Source organism: Jaculus jaculus, chromosome 4, assembly GCF_020740685.1.
Source record: "Jaculus jaculus isolate mJacJac1 chromosome 4, mJacJac1.mat.Y.cur, whole genome shotgun sequence".
In the NCBI taxonomy this organism is placed as follows: Eukaryota; Metazoa; Chordata; class Mammalia; order Rodentia; family Dipodidae; genus Jaculus; species Jaculus jaculus.
In genome coordinates, this window is record NC_059105.1 from 91,558,938 (window position 1) to 91,583,247 (window position 24,310).

The window sequence follows — 24,310 nt, forward strand, 5'->3', positions numbered from 1 at the left end:
GGTATGTATGATGCATATGAGACGTGTGTATGGCATATGTGTGATACATGTGGAATGTCCCTGCATGTGTGTGGTTTATCTGAGTGTCTGTATGGCATGCATTTTGGAGATGTGAATGTGTGTGTTACATGTAGAATGCCTAAGTATACAGTATATATGAAATATGTATACATGTGTGGGTGCCTGGATCCTCGGGGACCAGCCACAGTTCCCCCAGAGGCGTCCAGGCAACTGTGGTGAGTGCTTGAAAGAAAGAATTACTTACGGGAGACAGTCTCTGTGAACAGCTCCATCTAATCCATAGGGAAATGGGTTTATAAGCAGTTGAGGGTCCTAAGGGGATTGGATGTACAAGGTTGCTTGTTGATGCCTAATCAGCATATGGGGACATACATTCCAGCAGGTAAACAATGGTATGGTACAGGGGGATGGGCTGTGCAAAGGCTGCTGGCTGATACCATATAAGGAGTTCCCTAGGCAACTGGCCAGAGGTCACAGGGCAAAGCCTAAATTCAGGTGTGCCAGTTTTGGAAAGGGAGTGGCTTCCTGTAGTCCGGGGGTCCTTAGCCATGCCTGGCAGCTCAGGCCTGTCTACTGAAGGCTCCAGCCTGTGCATGGCAGTGCCCTACACATGTAGACATATGAAGTACCTGTGGGGTGCGTGTGTGTGTGTGTGTGTGTGTGTGTGTGTGTGTGTGTGTAAAGGTTTTCATTGCTTCCATGCCGACTGCTCATAGATGAAATAGATATGCATAGACAAACAGTGTAGTCACCTACAGAGTGATGAGGCTGTGAGCTGTAGATATTCAGTGGACACAAAGCCCTTCCAACTGGGGCAGGGGAAATAGCTACTTGGGAGATCATGAGGGATGCACAGGTTAAGAATGGGCAGAGGGGCTGGGGAGATGGCTTAGCGGTTAAGCGCTTGCCTGTGAAGCCTAAGGACCCCGGTTCGAGGCTCGACTCCCCAGGACCCACGTTAGCCAGATGCACAAGGGGGCACATGCGTCTGGAGTTCGTCTGCAGTGGGTGGAAGCCCTGGCGTGCCCATTTTCTCTCTCTCTATCTGCCTCTTTCTCTGTCTGTCTCAAATAAATAAACAAAAATAAATTTATTTAAAAAAAAAAAAGAATGGGCAGGGGCTATCAGTAGAGGACTGAGCAGGCAGCAGCAAAGCACAGGATGGGAACAACCATGGCCCATTAGAGAACTGTGGTCCAGGAACAACTGTGCCCCATTAGCGAATAGCAGTGTAGCTGGCTGGAGGATAAGGGATGCACGTGAAAAGCAAAGAAATGAGCCACTTCATCTATCTTCTTGCTTCTCCCAAAGAGCAAAAAGGACAAGCATTTCACAACTGCAGTCTGCATGACTCCCTTCAGAAACTTTTCCCACTATATTTGATCTTCCAGGAACGAGTGTAGGAGGAGAAAAAGGACATAGACCATGTGCCACTGAACACGACTCACTATGCTCCAGTAAAGTGGCCTCCTCAGTCCCCAAGGCAGGACAGTTTCTTCCAAACACCTGAGATGGGAAAGCAGGTGGCTGGCAGCACGAGAGCGTTACGTACTGTTTGGTTTCGTTCAAAATCACCAGGCAGGCTTGAATGATGGGTGGAAAAACTGCGCCATTCAGATGGCCTCTGGGTGTCTCCTTGAGCTGAAGGAAAACCACAAGGTGTCTCCAGCCATCTCTCAGGGAAGCATGGGCCAAGCAACTCCCTTCTCAGTTTCATTTATCCGTGGGACAAGTCTCTCTTCCTTGCTGCAGCCAGCACCCCAATACCCTCTTCAGCAGCAGCCTGGCTATTTTGCTGACAAGTGCACAGCCCTGAATGATAGTGCCCACCAAGCTCAGCACCAACACTGTCCAGTGAGTCCTATTTTTCCTGAAAATCCACTTTAAATGATCCATCATAAGAAGCTAATCTTTCCAATTTTATGCAGCTTATCTGTTTGTTCCTTTCAGTGGAAGATAATAGAAACACCACTGGATGCCAGTCCCAAAATAGGAGGATTAAAATGAAAAATAGCTTTAAAATGTGACAGTTCTGTCCACTCAGGGAGCTAACATCCCCTCTGAATGCCTTTGAAAGATCACAATGTGCAATGCTGAATACATAAATTCTTCCACTTAGAAGACACAGATCCTGCAGAGCTTTTTGGACTTAACTGCATTCCAGGGTCCTGCTTTTCTAGGTCTCTTAAAGTCCCCTTGACTTCACCCTGTGGTTTCCCCTTTTCTCTGCTTTCCTCTTAATATTCCCCTACCTTCCTCTAGTCTGTAAATACCCTAGGAAAGAACAGAATTCAGCAAAGGACTGGGTGTCCACATCAACTCCTTCCAACTGGATGCTGAAGTCACAAGAAAGAACAGCAACTCCTGCCAGGCAGATGACAAAGATGCAGACAACGAATTTGGGTAACTGATTCAAAACCTGTACAGAGCAGGGCTCCCTTCAGGCTCCTTGTGAGCGCTCTATGGGCAGGCAAGTGGAATTTACACTTTGAGATCCCCAAGGCTCACAATCCTCTGATTTAACAAGTGTACACCATATTAGCATCTGGCATACCTCTTCCCCTCACCCTAAGCTAATCTTTTCACTCCCTAAGGCTTTCCTCTGGGAAGCAGTCTCTTTCTTGTCTTCCACTTTAAGGTTCTGGCATTTAGAGAACATTTTACATTTCTTTATATTTCTCAAAGATGAATTTATTCTAAGTTTACTAGTTCACTCTTGTAAACATTCCCTAATTGTTTGGGGGACTTCACATATTAAGGATTTTTCCCCCTGTGTATAATTAATAATTAATAATTTTCAAAATCCTCAAAACTGATAGATTCCCTAATGAGATGCATAACCCCCCATTCCTCCCTCTTCCCCTTCTTCCCTCTGTATGAGTTATTAAGCACATTTTATTCACAGCTACTGGAGTGATGGGGCTGGGAAAGTGGGAAACTATAACTTTCCTAGTACCTGCAAGGTCAAGGGCCTGTGGCCCAATAAGAGAGAGAGAGAAAGGCGTAGGGCCCAGGTAGAGCAGAGATACACCAGGGTGGATACTTTCAGCGTGTAGTGCCGTTGGGTGTGAGATGTAGAAACAACTGGCTTATAGAGCTCACGTGTCGGGCAACAGTCCTTCTGGAAAAGGGGTAGCAAATGTGTCCTGTTTCTTTGACCTATATGGTCTCCAAGCCACTTTGTCTTCAGCAAAATGGACAAAAGAAAGTCAACACCATGGAAATGAGATGCCCAGCATCACAGCCCACACTGGAAGTCAGTGCACAGAACATCAGAGCCCTGAGGATTTGAGACTCACGCCTTTGAAATTTCCTCTTCAATAGGAATGATTCATAAGCTAAACCTATTCTGCAGCAGCTGGCACAGTGCTGGTCCCAGGAGGGATTCATAAATGAAAAAACCTTAGCAAGAAGGATTAAGGATTCATCTTGCCCTGCTGCTTGTAAGCTGAATTCCCCACACTTGCTCTGCGCCGGTTCTTATAATAACCATTCTCTCTTCTCTTCACCTGTCAGGTGAGCCTAGCCTTTAGATAAAATTACCCAGCCCTGAAGGCCTTGCAGGAGTCCCAGGTTTGTTTTTTTTTTTTTAAAAAAAAAGAAAGGAAGGAAGGAAGGAAAGGAGGGAGGGAGGAAGGGAGAAAGGGAAGAAAAAGAGAAAAAAAACCCGCATACATGCAAGCAAAAGCAGAAAAGGAGGCAGTAAAGGTTCTTGTTTGGAAAACACCTGAAGCCACCAAGCTGCATAACCAACAGTGTAAGCTGGGGTCACAGTCTCCAGTGCCTACTGGAGCCAGGTATGTAAGTAAAGGAGGAAGGATGTTCAAGGGAAGTTAATAGTTTCTCTTGGTACAAAGTGGACTACTGTCTGCTGGAGATCTCATTCCCGTACACATGGGGTGGCCACAGCCACTATGCTGGCACCATTTTAACATACACACTATGAAGCCTCTTCTCAGAGATAGCTACTGTTAATAAAAACATGAACAAGGGGCTGGGGAGACAGCTCAGTAGATAAGGCCCTTGCTATGCAAGCGTAAGTACCTGAGTATCCTCAAAACCCACATAAAAGTTGGGTGACCTAGCATCTGTAATTCCAGAGCACCTACAACTATATCGAAGAGGGACAGGAGAATCCCCAGAGGTTCAAGGCCCAACTAGCCTGGTGATCAATAAAAGACCCTGTCTCAAAGAAGGAAGAAAGAGGGGACAAACACTTGAGGTTGTCCTCTGACCTCCCAATGTGCACCACTGTATGAACATGTACACACACACACACACACACACACACACACACATACACCAAAGCAAAATGCATTAGTAGGGCGCTAGGAGAGGAGCTCCGTAGTGGAGCACTTGCCTAGCAGGCATAATCCCAGAGCTTAATCCCCAGCAGTGGAACAATGGGGCAGAGATAAACATCCCGACTCTACGGAGTCTGGCATTTTTTGCCATGAAATTCTCCTAGTGTCACTAGTCTTCAGAATGTTCAACTTAGGAACATGTAAAAATCATTCTACTTAATACTGCATTTGATTAAAAAAAAAAAAACACTGCAGGCTGGAGAAAGGGCTCCCTGATTACAGCACTTGCCTGCAAAGCCTTGGGATCAGGGTTCAATTCCCCTAAGAACCTGGACACAAGTTCCAGATGCATGTGCCAACTTTGTGGTTCTGAGTTACATGGGTACTGGGTAATCAAACCTGGATCCTTTGGCTTTGCAGTCAAGTGCCTTAACCACTAAGCCATCTCTACAGCCCTACATTCACCTTCCCAACTGGCCTTATCATTTCATAAGGATATTCACACCACTGAAAATGTATTGATTGTGTGTGCAAGCACGTGTGTGTGGTACTGGGAACTAACCCAGGGCCCCATATGCTCTGCAATTGAGCCTCATGCTGAGTATTTTTTAATGGAATTTATGTTTATAATGGGATAAAGCAATCAACAGAAGGCTTTTTCATGCTAAACTCTTAAGATTTTATTACCCACTACTATTTTTAAATTCCTCAAAGACAATGACTGGGCATACCTAACCACCTTTGCTGCCCAGTAAAGAAAGCCATGTGCACCTCGGGTTTTTCTGGAAGCACCAATTCACCTGAGAGAAAATGCAAACTTACCTCCATGGTGTGCGTTTTTCCTGATGAAGTCTGTCCATATGCAAAAATTGTCCCATTATAACCCTCAAGGACATCTGCAAGCAAGACAAGAAACTTAAGTTGGCACATTCCTTTGACCCTGCACTGCCAGGGATGCATGCTCTAGTGACAGGTTCCAAACGGCCCATCTCTTTTCTCCTACAAATGATAGGTGCAAACTCCATATGCTTTTTAAGTAGAATTGTGTGGTAACAACAGAAATGATAGCATCCACTGCTCCTCAAACAGAAAAAGGGGCTCACATTTCTACGGGCTGTATTACTGTAGAATTAAGCAGAGTTTTTTTTTTTTTTTGTTTTGTTTTTTAGGCTACTTGAGTTTCTATATATTGATCTCTTGAGATCACTGGACAGGGAAAGCATCCAGGTTCTCAAATTTTGGAGTAAGTCAGCTAAGAACGTCTTGCCTGAACATTTGATCTGGGCCAGCATACACCTGGCTCCTTGGTACTGTTTCTCATGGGGACCCCACCGAACCTCATCAGAACAGACTCTATCACAGCAGGTGGGGGAGGGATAGGCCCCACGCAGTAAAATGATCCCCATGGACAATCCAATCAGACTGCAAACCAACAGGCACAACTTAAATTTAAGGCCTCTGTGTTTTTCAGTGCCTTGTGAGGAAGATCGCCCAGGTTCATCAGCGTCAGGAATGTCTTTTAATTACACAAGGAGCACACTGTGACAAGCCGCAGGCCAGCTTCCGCTTCACTCGGGGATGAGAGGAGGCGTGTGGATGGGGGCTGCTTTCTGCCGCAGAGCTGAAGACTGTCCGTGGGAATTCTTTTAAGAGCAGCAGAGGCGATTAAAATACACTCCCTCCTGCCTCCCCCATCCACGCAAATGCCGTGGAAATGGAAACGCTGCATATTTAATATCCCCAACCCACCACTCTGCACCTAAGGAGGAAATCATCAATGGGGGGGGGGGTGAGAGCAGGGAGGGAAACCCTGATGTTGTCCTTGGGACCATGTGAGAAAAGCACACCAGGCAATCAGCTTTGTCCATCCATTTCAGGGGAGTTGGAGAGTTGCCTCTGTGGACGTTAGATGCTGCTTGGCTTTTGTTTTGCTTGTTGGGCTTTATTTTACATACATTTTAGTGTTCTGAAATTATTAGCATATGATTTAGGATCAGAACAGAAAGGAATTTCCTTCAGGAAACTAAAAAAAAAAAAAAGTGCCTTTTTTTTTTTTTAAAAATCCTAGCATCCCTTAACAGTTTCCATCAAGCTATATTGAGAGAGACCAAGACAGAAGCAGAGAAAATGTTCACACATATCTGACTTCTGGAAGTGGTTTCCCTGGAAACGGCAGAAGGGAACAACTTGGAGAAGTCAGTGTTAAAGCTCTACTTTTTATGAAAATGTCAGCTTGCTCAGAGCAGATTCCTCAGGTAGAGACAGTGGTCAGGTCGGTATGCTTCTAAACTACCATGAAGAGAGAAGTCACATGCATAACATGCTTTTAAAATCCTACATTCATAACCCAAACAGCTCTAGGAAACGGGAATGCCAGCTCCCATCACAATACTAAATCTCTTATTTTGGGGAAATTAACTATCTCCGTCCACACTGCAAACACCTTCTTTGAAGGGCTCTGGACTCATTAGCCTGAATGCCAAGGCACTTCCAGCTACTTTTCTTCTTAATGGAGGGGGTGAGGTTGTCTCTAGTGGCCACCCTACTTATGCGCAGTTGCTCTGAGGTCACACCTGAAAGAAAACTCAACTCAAAGCCTAAGCGCAGCCCACACTTCTTCCTCTGTCAGGAAGGAGGCTGGCATCCACACAAGGCCCCTACGCCACTTGCACCAAGCACAAAGCACAGTCCTAACTAGATGGCTGGCATTCCAAAACCTCCCGTGGACACGAGGCTGGGCTGGTGACAATGAAAAGGACAGCACCTGGGTGGCAGTCACTTATTTTGGCCTGAGGTGCTGAGTAGCACATAGATTGGACTCAGAGGATCCATTTCTCTTTACTATTTTAACAATTAGCACAAATTGTTGTTGTTGTTTTGAGGTAGGGTCTCACTCTAGCTCAGGCTGACCTGGAATTCACTATGTAGACTCAGGGTGGCCTTGAACTCACGGTGATCCTCCTACCTCTGCCTTTCGAGTGTTGGGATTAAAGGTGTGCACCACGACGCCAGGCTACAATTTATTTTTTTAGATAACATATAAAACCCCATTAAAGCAAACTCCAAGTGTCCTTTAAAGTACTTACAAACATCTTACAATGAATACATTGTTAGAGAATGTCTCCCGTAATCAAGGTTGAATGTAGCTTATGTTCCCCTCTATTGACTCAAGCCTGGACTAGAAGGTACTTTCAAAAAGAAATTGGATGCTCTCTGAGCTCAGGGATATGGACTCCAGGGTCAGGGGTCTTGTTTAGCTATTCAGTACGTATTTTCTGTTTGCAGGAGGGGAGAGGCAGGGAGAAGTCAAGGACAGAGAGTACATGGAGGAGCTAGAAGTAGACAGGAAGAGGAGGGAGCATCTGAAGAGAATGTGCTGTGGGAAGTGACGAGAACTGGCCTGTGCTGGGCACTGCACAGAGACACACACCTCCGTGCCCACCCATCACCACCAACGGAAAAGCCCACAGAAAGGCACTTCGATCATACTGCCTAGCAGACAGTTCTTGGGCCTGAGGTACACATTTGTTTTAGCCTCTACTGAACAAAATGACTACTTCCACACAGAGCCACATGCCACCAGACAGAGCCTTTCTTTGTGATGAGCTCTGGCATGATGTGATGTGATCTTAACTTGCACCACACTGCCGCTGCACCTCACAAAATAGCACACGTCCATCCAACAGCCAGGTAAAGCCTGAAAACTTCTGCTGCAGGTGCCAAGTACATTTCATCTCCCAAGAGAGCAGGGAAGAGAATAGGATACTTGGAAATACTGACTGCCTCTGGCTGCCTGCATTCAGAAGTCCAATCAGGCACTCTTAAGTTCTGCTCACTACTGGGTCCAGGAATGGCTGAACTGGAATAGAGTTCTTCCTTAAGTAAGAATTCAGGAAAGATTGACCACACCTACACATAGGTGTTCCCAAGCAGGCTATCAGATCTCTCCAAATGAAATAGTGGCCTGTTAGGGCACTAGGGTTGCTTACAGTTTGAAAGACTAAGCCAAACAAACTACTCCAATAGGCCATGACTGTGAGTGAAGAAACAAGCTCTGTATAACAACAGCCATGCAGAATGTATGACCAGGCCAGCCTGAAAAGCAGCGTGCCCAAGCAGAGACACACTGTGTTTAATGTGTCACCAGCACAGGCTCAGGGGCCACAATGGCTATTCTTTTCCTTTGAGTCCCCTCCAATACACATTCCTATCAAAACAGTATATATATATATATATATATATATATATGTATATACCCTAATTTTTAAAAAAGAATCAATGAGGAGGAGAAAAAGAAAGAAGAAGAGGAGGACAAGAGACAAGATGAGGAGGAGGAAGAAAAGGAGGGAGGAAGAGGAGGAAGAACAACAGCCACCCGAGGCTGGGAATATGGCTCAGCAGCAGGTAAGGGCATGTGCCATGCAAGCATGAGAACCTGAGAGGGCCTCAAGCAGCCTGAGTTCCATCCCCAGCACCCATGTAAAATGCTGGGTGTGCCCATGCACACCCATTAGAGGCAGAAAATGGACAACCACTGGGGCACCCTGGTCAACCAGTCTGACTGAAAATGTTAGTTCAAGGTTCTGCGAGGGACTGTCTCAAGGAAATAACATAAAAGAGTAATAGAGGAAGACATGTGATGTTCTCCTCTGGTCTCTATACACATCCACATAGGTGTGAGCATCTACACACACATGAACACATCATAGACATACCAAAACGCACACATCACATATACCAACACACATGCCAAACACAAAAGAAAGAGAACTCACAAACTAATTACTTGACAATTGTGTTTAAGTGCTCATCGTGAATCCGTAAGTAAAACAGGTGGCAAGGTAGTTCAGAAGAAAATGTCAGTCAGATCAACCAGGTCTTGAGTACCAGCCCCACTCACCTGCATCAGGCTTGACCAAATTGCTTCATCTCTCTGATCATCAATTTTACCTTGTTTACACCTCATAAAATTAAGACTTAAGATTTAGCTCTCTGTCATCCATATTAGTAACTGTCAGTACATGCACCATTCTCTCAGTACTCTGTGGATATCGTGTCCCGGTCCCCATGTTGCTGCCCCTCGGGGTGTGTGGAGACCCACGACGATGCCAGATGCACGGGCGGCAGGAAATGGGGTCCCTGTCATTTGAAGATGTGTCTGTGGACTTCACCTGGGAGGAGTGGCAGGAGCTGGATGCTGCCCAGAGGACCCTCTACAGGGATGTGATGCTGGAGAACTACAGCAGCCTGCTGTTCTCGGGACACTGCATGCCCAAACCTGAGTTGATCTTCAAGTTGGAGCATGGATTTGAGCCATGGAGTGCCCCTGAAGCCTCGGTCTGGAGCCCCCCCCCCCCCCCCCGGTACTGACTCAATTGATACCATCCAGAAAAATCAGAAGAGCCATTTGTGACAAGGTCAGATCACCAACAAGGCATTCCATGAAGAAACGGTTCAAGACACTGCATGACCAAGCCAGATGTGATATTCAAGTTGGAGCATGGATTTGGGCCCTGGAGTCTAGCAGGAGCTTCAGTCTGGAAACCCCCAGTTACTGACCCAATTGACACCACTGAGAAAAATCACAAAAGCCATTTGTGGCAAGGTGGAATCACTAATAGCAAGATATTATATGAAGAAAGTGTTGAAAAAATCTGGGACAGTACAAAATGCTACGAAGGTAAAGAATGTATGACAGTGTGTTACCAGGAGTCACAGCACGCAAGGAATCTGATGTCTGAAACGTGCAAAAGATTTCTGGATTGTAACTGTACTCACTCCATGTCAGTCTCTGAGGGAGAAGGAATATGAGCTTGAAGAGAACAGGAAAACTTTCTTGAAGTTACAGCACACCAGTCCTCAGAGAACTCACACAAGTGAGAAGCACTCTGAATGTACAGAATATAGTAAAGCTTTCACTAGCCAGGTGTGCCTCACTCAACATCAAGTAATCTATATCGGTGAGAATCACTGTGCCTGTGTAGGATGTGGGAATGCCTTCTACACAAAGTTAGATCTCAGTCCACAGCAGAGAACACATTCAGATGAGAAGCCCCATGGATGTACAGAATGTGGGAAAGCTTTCACTAGGAAGTGGCTCCTCATTCATCATCAGAGAACTCATACAGGTGAGAAACCCTATGAATGTGCAGAATGTGGCAAAGCTTTCACTATCAAATGTCATCTCATTCGACATCAGAGAATTCATACAGGTGCGGAGCCATATGCATGTGCAGAATGTGGGAAATGTTTCACTCAGAAGGCGAAACTCACTATTCATGAGAGAAATCACACAGGTGAGAAGCCCTATGAATGTGCAGAATGTGGAAAAGCTTTCACTCAGAAGACAAAACTTACTGTTCATGAGAGAAATCATACAGGTGAGAAGCCCTATCAGTGTGCAGAATGTGGTAAATCTTACACTACTAAGGATTCCCTCATTTGTCATCAGAGAACTCATTTGGGTGAGAAGCCCTATGTGTGTACAGTGTGTGGGAAAGCTTTCACTCGGAAGTTTACCCTCACTTGTCACCAAAGAAGTCATACAGGTGACAAGCCCTATCAATGTGCAGAATGTGGGAAAGCTTTTTATCAGAAGTCAGAACTCACTAAACATGAAAGGACTCATAGTGGTGAGAAGCCCTATGAATGTACAGATTGTGGGAAAGGTTTCATTATAAAGTGGCGCCTCAGTCGTCATCAGAGAATTCATATGGGTAAGAAGCCTTATGAGTGTACACAATGTCAGAAACGTTTCTATGAAAAGTCAACTCTCACTAGACATGAGAGAACTCATAAACCTGAGAAGCCCTATGAATGTGCAGAATTCGAGAAAGTGTTCCCTCAGATGGCATACCTCAGTGTACATGAGAGAAGTCATACAGGCAACAAGCCCTTTGAGTGCCGAATCTGGTAAAACTTTCACTCAGAAAGCACACCTCATTCTTCTTGAGAGAAGTCATGCATGTGAGTGTCCTGTCAATGTATGGAATTTGAGAAAGGTTTGTATAACCATTCATCACTCATTAAATATCAGATTGCTCATCACAAAGGCACAGAATGTGAGAATGCCTTCACTTTCAAGGAGTACCTCGCTCTTCATCATAGCTGTCATTCCAGTGAGAAACACAGTCAGTGTACAGAATATGGAAATCTTATGACTCACCATTCATTAGACATTAGAGAACTAATACAGGTTTGTAGCCCTACCCTCATTGCTCCTGGGAGAACTTACACAGGTGTGAATCCCTGTTAATGTACAGAATATGGGAAAGCTTTCTAAAACAAGTCAGTACTCATCCATCATCAAAGAACTTACATATGTGAGAAGCCCTATGAATACAAAGAATGTGAGAAACTTTTCACTTACAAGGAGTATCTCACTGTTCCTCAAGAGAAATCCCTATGTATGTGAACACCTATGAACATACACAATGTGGAAAGCTTTTCCTAGCAAGGTCCAGGAAGGCCTTCACTGACATCTGTGTATTGACCATTTATGTCTACATACCCATTGTAAACAAGCAGTTGTGGAAAATTGCAGCAAATTTAAAATGTCACTTTGGACATTTGTTTCATTGTGGTCATTGTAACAAATTTATTTGAGGGGAACAAAAAGATTTAGAGTCTTGTGTAATAATGAAATAGATCTGACGGCATCATCCTAAGCTTAGTGCCCAGGATAAAGTGCTACAGAATAAAGTCCATCATTTCCACCAGATGGATACAGTCTAACTTTTATAGTGTTCCACACCTTGCGCCTCTCACTGCACACTACAGAGGTTTGCTACACCCTTGTACCTTTATGTTTGTGCTCTTCCTTCTGCCTGTCCCCTCAGCTCCTGGATTATCTAGTCCTTTCTAAGATGCTTTCCTTAATTCTCTACTCCCTCTCCTCACCCATTAACATCAGCAAAGTGGCACTCCTCTGTGCTTCCCTAGCTTTCTGCACAAACGATTTTTTTTTTCTTTCAAGGTAGGGTCTCACTCTAGCTCAGGCTGACCTGGAATTCACTCTGTAGTCTCAGGGTGGCCTTGAACTCTTAGAGATCCTCCTACCTCTGCCTCCCAAGTGCTGGGATTAAAGGTGTGCGCCACCACGTCCGGCTTTGCACACACATATCTTAAAGCACATAATACCCATGTGTATGATAATGATGTGTGAGTCTGTCTCCTCTATACTCAAAGCTCCTAACAGACAGTCTAACATGTCTTGGTAACTCCATTCCCTGATGGCATTTATCACATGGTAAATACTTAATACTACTCAAATAAATCAGTGACTAAGGTATAAAAAACTCAGAGCTGGAAAACCAGAAACCATACTCTGTAGTATTTGGATAGTCCACATCCATTCATTTGGGTGGCAAATGCCCCAGGAAGCTTCTGCTGGCTAGGGTCATGGTTGCCAAGACTTCAACAGCATCCAGTAGCCATGGTGTTTCATGCCTAGGCACCCACAGGAGCTTTCCTATGTTCTGTGTGTGCAGTCATAAACTTTTTCTCACAGAAATGGAGAATTCTCCATGCTCTTTTAGTTGATATTTTGAAAAACACACCAAAAGATGGGAGCATGAGAAATGCCAGGATTTCACAGTCTCAAATACTGAGTTGCACTGATAATGCAGGGAATGGAAAACCAGCGTGAATGGAGCCCTAAAATTATAGAGTTTTCCAGGTCCTTCGAATCATTAAGGGTTTAGACAGACTAGGGAAGAGCACTCATCAACCCATCCCAGTATCACGAGTCTGGACACTGTGGACACTTTCAGAAGTATGTGACTTGTATCTCATCCTCTAGAAGAAAAGGTACCCAGCAGTTGCTCACAGATTCTCACTGAGGACTACCCCCTTTTCTGAGTGCAACTAAAACAGTATAACTCTTCCTTTCTTCTTTGGGTGCTGGCAGGAAAAAAAAAATGCACTGTACCCCCTCCTAGTATTGACATAGTTATCACTTAGAAGGTAGCCTTGCTCGATCATGTCCTCTAAGAAGTTCTTACTTATACAGCCATGCTTTACCTGGCTGGTGCAGAAATGAAGTCTATTTTCCCTCCTCGGCAGATATGTTAAAGAGTTTGGCCAGGCCTTTCTTAACCCTAACAATTTCTTTTCAAGGAAGAATATGTTGCTCTTCATTACTTCCAAGTAGGTATAGTCATAATGCAGCTATGGTACCCTAGAAATATCTGCTTATCACATCAGGTCAGAAACTGATTTAAAAAAAAATTTTCTGTTTTATGTTTATTTTATTTGAGAGGGACAGACAGAGAGAGAATGAGGCTGAGAGAGAGAGACAGAGAGAGAGAGAGAGAGAGAGAGAGAGAATGGGTGCACCAGGGCCTTCAGGCACTGCAAACGAAACTCCAGACACGTGCACCCCCTTGTGCATCTGGCTAACATGGGTCCTGGGGAATCAAGCCTCGAACCGGGGTCCTTAGGCTTCACAGGCAAGCACTTAACCACTAAGCCATCTCTCCAGCCCAGAACCTGATTCTTGATTCTTTTCTAGATGGTTTTCTCCCATCCAGGTACTAACCAGTCCCACCCCTGCTTAGCTTCTGAGATCAGACAAGATCGGGTGCATTTAGGGTGGTATGGCCACAGACTCTAGATAGTTTTCTTTGTAACTCACCATTTATATAGGGTGGTGAGTTATCTAGAGTTTAGTCATATCTTCATAAGACCTTCCCAGAGACTTCCTGTTTTATTTTTTTTAAGCTGGCACATAAAAATATAAAACTTGTACATGTTAACAGAGTGGGACTGCCTATTTCTGACATTTCATACTATAGACAACACTGTTTTTTGAAAGATATCACATACTAGCAAAAAAGACTCTAAGATGGTTATTATTGTTTGCTAATCACGGGATATTTTTTAATGGAGTGCATCTATTTCTAATTACATTGGCACAGAGGTGGTGGGATGTACTTAAATGGCCTTCATGCTTAGCACAGCATGTGGCAAATACTATTTGCTTCTGATAATGAAAAGGGATTTTAAAAAAAGAAGAAGGAAATTCTGGGACATATGTGATTAATCTTACTTTAATAAAAGCTATGAACAAGCTCAAGAATAGAGAAGAGCCCAAGGAGGAGCAAACCAAGGAAGACATGCTGCAAAAATAGAAGACATGTGTTTAGATGAAAAGAGAGGCAAAAGAGTAAAGGTAAAACAGAGATAAAAATTAACACCACATGCAAGCTACTAATTCAAAAGGAGCTCAAATTTGGGCATTTTTTTTCTCTTCAGCTTTCTATAATAATCTCACTGTGAAGACCTTCAAATTTAATTGATGTCTTCAACAAGAATGTGAATAACCATATATCTCAGCAAGGAACATTGCATACTGACGTGAGTCTCCCACGCAGGTGTCCAGGGTCAGAATTAATCTAACAGATGTACCCAGGGCTGATTTTCATGAATTTCAAATAGGTTAGTTAGCTAAGCTTCTAAAAACAAGCCAAACTAAAACAGAAAGATTTTGTTTTGTGTTTTATTTTTTTAAAAATACCTAGCTCCCTATAGTAGTGGCAGCATCAAGACATTTGAAAATATAATTGCCATGGCATTCCAATTTGAAGGCAACGGTATGACGATGAGGAGCAGAACAGCAGAAGATGCCTCCTAGCTCTGTCCAGATGGCAGGCCCCACCAAGGCAAGCTCCAACCCGCCCCTGCTTTGAAAGGGCAAGGGAGAGCAACGTGTAAATTGGTTCATCGCCCTGCTGTTACTCTGACACACAAATCCTTTGGGTCCAAGGCCAGTCCCAGCAAAAAAATAAAAAGAATTAAGCTCTAAAACAGAAAGCAGGCTTAAGGCTACCTGTTAAGCGGAATAAATGTCAGGCTCAGGTGGGAAGGCTGCAAGTGGGCTAAATGAAATTACAATTAAGAAATGCTGAGGTACATGAGCAACTTAACAGCCAGCATCATAATGAGACTTGGTGACACTAGGAAATTCCTTGATGGCAAGAACTCTTCTAATTTAGGTCTCTTTTCTGAGAGGTATTAGCAAAAAAGAGACAGAGCATGTATTTCCCCCTTCAAGAAAAGGAGGCTCTATATCTGTAGTATTTTTAGACTGTGACGAAAATACTGTGACCACAATTTACTTCGCTTTTATAAGCTTTAGGTGACAGAATAACTCTACCCCAAAAAAGGTGACAAATGAAGAAAGGAGATCTAGAGAGACTGAATAACTTGCCTGACGTGCAGCAAGTCAGGGCCACAGTTAATGCTGTAATTCAGTGTTTCCAATTAACAGGCCTCTGCTTACAGTCAAGGCACATTGATTCCTACGCTGAAAATATCACTTAATGTTTTCAATTACTCTGAAAGGCTCAGGAGGAAATAAAGCAAGAGCACTTACCTTTGACAATTTGCTTTGCACATGCATTGTAAACCTGCTCTTGGCTGGTGTTGGGTGGCAGCACTCTATCAAACACATATGGCTTTCCTTGCTGAAAAAGAAGTGAAAGAAAGGGTGGAAAAACACATTAAAAATTTAGCTCTGAGAAGCACTAATATTAGTAGCTACACCACAAGCAACTAGATCTTATTCTTTAAGGCAGTTTCTTACCTCAAAAACACGCTGTGTATGTGTATTGTATGTAAGCATGTGAGACCAAAAAATACATTCTTAAATCTGAAACACTGGCCTTGATGAATATACTTACTATGAGCTAACTCCAGACTAATTGCTGAACAAGCCAAAAAGGAGTCCTGGCTTGTAAATTGTTTAATCAAGTGGAACAAATAGTTACTAAGCAAGAAGCAAACATACAGAAAAATGCAAGATGCCCAGGTATAAAATGGTGGGACAGACGGGATGACAGGACAGACAGGAAGGCGTGGCTGAAGAGGTGTCAGTTCAGAGCACCGTGACGGATCAGAAGGATGGATACTCAGAAAGGGCTGAGGAAGAACATTCCAGGGTGAGCAAACAACAAAGGGCCTGCTGTGTTCTAGAAACAAGATGGTGGCACATACTGGAAATCAAGAGCCAGTTCCGATAAGGCACTATAGACCAAAATAACCTGCCTCTGTATTATTCACTGGAAGGTGACATGAGCAGATCAGAGGAGCTGCTCTTGTACATGACCAGACTAAAAACACTGCTCTCAGACAGTACTGTGTTTTGTCCTGAAGGATCTCGGTGTTTTTCTTTAATGCAGAAATGATGCCTTAACTGGAGGGAAGCTTCTGGAAGGGGCCCTTCTGTATGGTAAAATAAGAAATTTCAAGGTCGGGGAAGAGTAGCTCTACCAGGTGCAACTGAAGGAAACTGTAAGCTGAGGGGAAGGGAGAGAGCTGCTGCCTTCAGGTATATGAAATGAGGCGTGACTGCATATGTGCCAGCCACAGCTCGGAGCAGGGGCAGAAGGAGCAGGGAACCACAGGTCCAAACAACACATCTCTCTACCTGTAGCACCCAGACCAGCAAGCAACCCTTCTCTGCCTTCTCCCACAGCCTGACCCGCCCAGGAGGACTTTTCTCTTTATTTCTGTTTTCCTCTTTTCCCAAAATGACAGAGGGGAGGGAGGAAAGAAGGGAGCCAAGAGCCTCCGTGTCTACTTGCACCTCCTTCAAGGGGCTCTGGACACCAGGAACCAACCAAGGACAGCAGCTCCTTAAAGAGATAACTGCTCACGAGGGGTCCCAGAGCAAGGCTTGTTACATCCTATAACCTTCACATCAAGTAGGCACAGAGCTGTCAGACTGGCTTAATGGTTCCTCATTAATCACCGTGGAGGAGAAAGCATACACACTGTGCTTGCTTGAGTCTTTGAAAACAGGATTGGGCAACCAGGTAAACAAACTACTTAATATGACCTTAGAAAAATGGAGAATTGCAGGGAAGAAGGAAATGATGGTACCAACACAGGATGTGTTCAAATAAAGTTTCTACTTAATAAAAAAGAAAAGAAAAAATGGAGACTTTTCAGGTGCCATAAAAGTGGGGAGATAGATGTTTACATGCACAGCAACAGAACAAGAGCCATTCTGACAAAATTATGAAAAGTGATTATTTTCTGATGTTTTATTCCCAGTTTTGTTCCCTTCAGTTAATGGACTGACCTAGTATTTGGTTGAATAACCAAATAATATTCCTCCCTACAATCCATTGACAACTCTGTTGGTTTTTAATCCATTTGTAAAATTCAACCTAATATCATTAGGGTAAAAGGTAAGAGTAAAGATTTACATGGTATAACCAACTGCTCTCTGATTGGATGTGAGGCCCACTCCTTGGGAGGCAATTCCTGCCTGGTGCTGAGAACAGAGTCAGAAGCCTATGGCTTGGAATGGACATAGGCCCTAGAGGGAAGCTACCACAGTTCTTTGGCAAAATAGATACACGGGGTCCACCAAATGACTTTCTAAATGTATATGTTTATGCCCATTGGTTAATGCTAGTCTCGCTTTTTAAAATATATTTTTTTATTTATTTCTGAGAGAATGAATGGGCATACCAGGGGCCTCTTGCCACTGCAAACAAACTTCAAATACCCAGTTTGTACATCTGGCTTTACATGAGTAAATTTTATGGGAATCCATCTCAGGTCAGCCCACTTTGCAAGTAAGTACCTTGAACTGCTGAGCCATCTCCCCAGCCTCTGTTCTCCTTTTGATTAGAGAAACTTATTTTACACATGCCACGAAACACTGGAGAGACCCAAGACTCATCAAGGTGATGCAAAGAAGAGAAATCCCAGGGCTTAACACTGGACGCATCCTCTCTACCACTCCAACGAGGGCTCAGGGAACAATTCAGAGGAGGTTGCAGAAAGAAGCTTAGTACTGCTCTCACTGCCAGCCAGAGAAGCTCCCCTGGAGAAATGGCAGTTGACATTGCGGAGACCCAAAACTCACCAAAGCTGACACTGAGAGGCTGCTGAGGATCCAACATTAAAGGAGACATCTCTCCAACTCTCAGGGAACGTTGGGGAAGATGAAGCCAGGAAGAATGTATGAGCCATGGGGTGGGAAGGCACACCGTCATCCAGACATAGACCTGGTACATTCAGGACCTCACAGGAGATGTCATTACCCCCACAAGACCTGCACAGTTCTGAGCCCATCAACATTTTGACATAGAGAATGGAGAAAGACAAAAAGAATGAGACATCAAAACAGAAGAAAGACTGCCGGAAAGAGAAGGGTGCTCAGTGGCATAGGAGTAGGGTAGAGGGGACAAAAGAAGGTACTATTGTTATGGGATTTGGGGTGATGGTGGGTTTCTGGCCAGTGAACCCCAACTTTTAAGTTTTTGTCCATTTTAACAAATAATTGAGTAAATGGACTGCAAGAAGGGTAAATTGTGAATTATAAGGTTTATTTAGGGAGAATTTGGTATCCAGGGGAAGGCTAGAAAAACTCAGGTCAGAAGGAAATCCCTTGCCAGGCAAAAAAGGGATATCTAGAGAAGGCTAGAAAGGTCCAGGCCAGGAGAGCTCCAGGGGAGAAGCCCAAGGAGAAGGTGGGGAAGACAAAGTAGGGGAGCCCAGGCCAAATGATCAGGAAAAGCATGTGTTGCACAAAAACAGGGCACAGGAGCGCAAGCCTTCCCCCTATACACGAGAAAGCGAACAGATTAGGTACCAAAGACTTAGAGCTTAGAGGGAAATAGAGAGAAGACACCTCGCAGCAACGTCCCAACCAAGACGAACTTTCCTTCCCCTTCCCAGCCATGCTGGAAGGGGAAGAGCATACAATACCCAAGGGGGAGTGAAGAGAGTGTGGTGCCTACAGAATGCAGCAAGCCAAGCCAAGAGACCCACCACACTCAGACAGGCCCTGTTAAGGGTGGCAGACATATAATTACTTTAAGCTTGGTCACCAGACTCAGGTGTGAGGGAAAGGCCTGCCTGGTTCAGGGACTCAGGGCACTGGCTCAGGAGGAGCCAGTAGGTGCAGGCACTAAGCCGAGGAAGAAGTGGGAAGTTTCAATTGGGGAACTGAAAAACTGCTCGTAGACGTCTTGGATGAGACTAGATCAGACGTGAGTTCTGGTTATGCCAGAGCAGGCGAGGTGGCATCTCCTTGTTCCCTTTGGGCTTGGTCCCTGACTGACTACCTATAAAAAAAAAATCCATCGTGATTCTATTTCTCCTTTAATAGTAAAGGAATACAATCCAACTACACTATTTTCATGTATTAAAATTCTCAGTAAAATATTTTTAAATCACACATACAATTATGTATAGTATGTAACAAAAAATAATTTACAGCCGGGCATGGTGGCACATACCTTTAATCCCAGAACTTGGGAGGCAGAGGTAGGAGGATCACTGTGGGTTTGAGGTCATCCTGAGACTACATAGTGAGTTCCAGGTCAGCCTAAGCTACTGCAAGACCCTACCTCAAAAAAAAAAACAACAATAAAAACTAAAGTTTACAGAAGGCTGAGGGCATGGCTCAGTACTAGAGTGCTTGCCTAGCATGCATAAGAACCTGGGTCCGATTTCTAGTACTGTGTGTGTGTGTGTGTATGTGTGTGTGTGTGTGTGTGTATATATATATATAAAGAGAAAGAGAGAGAATGGGTATGCCAGGGCCTTCAGCCACTACAAATGAATTCCAGATGCATGTGCTACCTTGTGCATCTGGCTTATGTGGATCCTGGGGAATTGAACCTGGGCCTTTTGACTTCATAGACAAGTGCCTTAACTACTAAGCCATCTCTCCCAGCCTGACTTTCATGTAATTTTAATGACTGTATCAGCCTTAATCGTGCAAAGATTCATATACCTACTAGATAATTCTACTTGTGTGGGTGACCATTAGTACTCCAGACTTAACTAGCCAACAGAGAACCATCATATCTTCCATATCTGAGTAAGAGTTGTACCAGCAATCACTAGATAAACTGGATACCTAAGAACCATTCAGTATGGACCAAAGATATTATATCCAAAATATATCCAAACCTCACTTCTCACCATCTATACCACACACCAGCTCACCATTTCTCCATCAATCTCTCCTACAAAACCACCATAACCTCCTGGACAAAGTCCTTGCTGCCCTTTTACCTCCTAATAATCCCTTCTCTACTCTACAATAAGAATCCTAAAACTGCCGGGCAAGGTGGCGCACGACTTTAATCCCAGCACTCAGGAGGCAGAGGTAGGAGGATCGCCATGAGCTCAAGGCCACCCTGAGACTCCATAGTGAATTCCAGGTTAGTCTGGGCCAGACTGAGACCCTACCTCGAAAAACCAAAAAAAAAAAAAAAAAAAGAATCCTAAGACCAAGTCAGATGACATCACCTCCTCAACACTCTCCTATGGCTCCTATTATACTTACTGTTGCACCAACTTTGCTTTACTGGCAGAAAACGCCTGGCCATGTGCAGCTTGTAGGAGGAAAGGGTTTATTTTGGCTTACAAACTCAAGGGCAAACTCTATGATGTCAGGGGAAAACAATGGCATGAGCAGAGGGTGGATATCACCTCCTGGCCGACATCAAGTGTTCAACAGCAGTAGAAGAGTGGGCCAAACACTGGCAATGGGAAGCTGGCTATAATACCCACTAGCCCGCCCCCAACAACATACCACCTCCAGAAGGCTCCATTTCCCAAATTGCCACCAGCTGGGGATCTAGCAGTGAGAACACGCGAGTCTATGGGAACACCAGAACCAAGCCACCACAATTACAGCAGCCCGTTACCCTGGGATCCCTGCACTCCGCGCTCTCACTGCACTGGCCCGCTGGACTGCCACTGTTCATTCCCTGCTCAGAGCCTGGGCTCTTACTTAACCTGCCTTCTTGGGATTCTCTCACTTCAGATCTTCACTTGGCTATCTCCTTACCCTCCAGATCTCATCTCTCCTTGAAGGCTTCCATGATCTTAAATGAAAAAGCCCTACCACACCTTCGCATCACTATCATGTGACTCTATTTGGTTTGCTCCAAGGCAATGAATACGTGACCTATTCCTAACCAATCAAATGGACTGCTACAATTAAAGCATTTAACCAGCTAAAATAAAAGCCAGAGGGCTGGAGAGATGGTTTAGCAATTAGGACACTTGCCTGCAAAGCCTAAGGACCCAGGTTTGATTCCTCAGAACCCATGTAAGCAGATGCACATGGTAGTGCATGTATCTGGAGTTTGCTTGCAGTGGCTAGAGGCCCTGGCATGGTCATTCTCCCCCCTACCTCTCTCCCTCTCTCCCTCCCTTCTCCCCCCCCCTCTCGTAAATGAAAAACTAAAATAAAAGCCAGAAATCCCGAGACTTCAGTGTGAATGGACAGACCTGATGAAAGAATCTGATGAGACACTCCATATTAGCTCCTCTGAATACCAAGCTTGTCAGCATTGTCATGAAGCTTTCATGTACAGTAGTGCAATTACATGGGAGCAATGTAACTAAAATTAATAGTTTACCAGGATCACATACAAAAAAAAATAACAACAGATGGTTCTTACACTTTTACAGTTAAAATTAAAAACAAAAATCATACCACCAGAATTCCTATCAAGTTGTTGAGAGCAGAATGTCTGTGAACCATATGGCCTGCCTATTAATACCTCTGACCTGTTCCCCAGCAACTGTTCCCCAGCCTGCAAGGAACTCTACTGTGAGACAAAGGAAAGCAGAAGACTCTAGGCTGTTCAGAAGATGAGCAGCAGAAGAGACACTGGAAAAGGTGAAATTAATCATCCTTGTGAAGATTATTAAGAAGTAATCCAAGAACAATCTTGAAGATTGACAAGTTGTCACCAGAGATTGCAATTATATTTGAATGGTGTTTATTTTTCTAGCTTTACTAAGGAAAAAATAATAATAAAAACATTAAAAAAAGGAGTTAAATTCCCTCTGCGGAATTATCTTCAGACACAGAAATACCTTGAGGAGTGTGGCAGCAGTTTAATTCAGGTGATTCCCCCATAAACTTAGGTATTCTGAATGCTGGGTTCCCAGCTGATGGAGATTTGGGAATTAACACCTCTTGGAGGCAGTGTATTGTTGGGGCTGGGCTTATGGGTGCTATAGCCAGTTTCCCCTTGCCAATGTTTGGCACACTCTCCTGTTCCAGTTGTTCACCTTACGTGGGTCAGGGGTTGATGTCCACCCTTGGCTCATGCCATCCTTTTCCCTGTCATTGTGGAGCTTCCCCTTGAGTCTGCAAGCCAAAATAAACCTCTTCTTCCCACAAGCTGCTCTTGGTAAGGTGATTTCTACCAGCAATGAGAACCTGACTACAACAAGAAGGAAGTTTCTGAGAACAAATCATTACAGTTGTTAGGTGACTTCATTCCTGCTCCGCTATCCCCCAAGATCACCCAACCCTACAGTCCATACTCAATCTCCAAGTCCTCACAGTCACTTTGCAAGGTAGGTGTTACCACCTCCATCTCACAAAGTGGAAAACCAGCTATGTCATACCTCTCTTGTTTTGTAGAAATAACTTTGGGGATTTGATTTAAAGCCTTCTTCCTTTACACAGTGCTGGCTTCCTAAAAGGCTTATAAATGTTTCTTTTAAAAGCAGAGAAAAGGGCTAGAGAGATGGCTTAGCGGTTAAGGTGCTTGCCTGTGAAGCCTAAGGACCCATGTTCAACTCTTCAGATCCCATCGAAGCCAGATGCAAAAGGTGACACAAGCACACAAGGTCACATATGCACACAAGGTGGTGCACGTGTCTAGAGGTCACTTATAGAGGCTGGAGGCCCTAGCACACCAGTTCTCTCTCACTTACTCGCATGAAAAAATAAAGGCCAGTCTGTTGGGCTTGCCTCAAAAAAAAAAAAAAAATTTAAATCAGGGCTGGAGAGATGGCTTAGCGGTTAAGGCGTTTGCCTGCAAAGCCAAAGGACCCTGGTTTGGTTCCCCAGGACCCACGTAAGCCAGATGCACAAGGGTGCATGCGTCTGGAGTTCTTTTGCAGTGGCTGGAGGCCCTGGTGCACCCATTCTCTCTCTCTCCCTTTTTCTCTGCCTCTTTCTCTCTCTCTCTCTTTCAAATAAATAATTAATTTTTTTTTTAAAAAGCAGGAAGCAAACAATACAACAAATGCCAAGATTAATAGGAAAGACTGAATCAAAGTGATTATGAAACCACACAAGGAGGAGCCATTAGACAATTGTTAACCATGAACTGTACTAATGGAAGACCTCAAGAAAGGAAGGACTTGGATCCAAGAAGAAGGGCAAGATTAGCAAGAAATTAGTGGGCATGCTCACAGAAGGAAGTTCCAGAAAGTGAGCAAAGGTTGATCAGAGGCTAAAAGACAGATGTGAGGGTAGCTATGGAAAATTAAGGAAAAATCCTAGAATTGTTCAGAGCCAAAAGGTCCTTCAAGGTCATACCAGCCCACTGTCTCCAGAAAGGGGGGTCAGGAGAGAGCAGATGACTTGCAGACAGTTCAGTAGGCAGAAACTTGCTACCTGGGGCCTAGACTCTGCGTAAAATCACTTGCTCTCTCCACATATCACAGACCTTTCTTAAAATATCTTTCCTGTTTTGTATCTCCAAATACACAAAACTAATTAGTCCATTTTGGAACAAAGAGTCATTGCTATGAGAGCTGTTGCATCAATGAATGTGGACGCAGCGGTCATTCAATCTGTTTGCAATGTACAGCATGCATCTCCATGAGACCAGGAGGAGCCCAACCTGTGTTCAACTCAACTAACAATATACGTTATAAAGCTGTGTGCTATACAAATTGTAAACCTGCCACCCTGAAGCACAACAGTCCTCCAGAACAAGACCAAAGGCACCTGCCTACGGCAGCTCTGCATCTACCTGGAAGCTAAAAGTTCACCCTCCAAACCTCTTTCCTCTGTTTGACACACAAGAAAAGCAACCGTACTTGCTTGGAAAAGCTGCATGGGTCTGGTTTTACTTGGAAGACTCCAAAGCTAACACCAAACTCCCCCCGCTATGAGCCTAAAGTCAAGACATCACTTAAGCATTATATTAGTTTGCATGAGAAGATATTTAACAAGATAAACTCATTGGCTATGA

The 24,310-nt window shown here is 44.2% G+C and overlaps 1 protein-coding gene across 1 annotated transcript in view; it reads right to left on the bottom strand.

The window, feature by feature from the left end:
• Positions 1–24,310, bottom strand: part of Kif5c (kinesin family member 5C) — a 181,755-nt gene that overhangs the window by 107,848 nt on the left and 49,597 nt on the right. Inside the window, exons 2-3 of the mRNA XM_045147133.1 lie at positions 15,700–15,790; positions 5,148–5,221 (exon numbers count right to left, since the gene is read on the bottom strand). Of these exons, the coding sequence (XP_045003068.1) occupies positions 5,148–5,221; positions 15,700–15,790 (165 nt within the window). The remainder of the gene's footprint in view (positions 1–5,147; positions 5,222–15,699; positions 15,791–24,310) is intronic.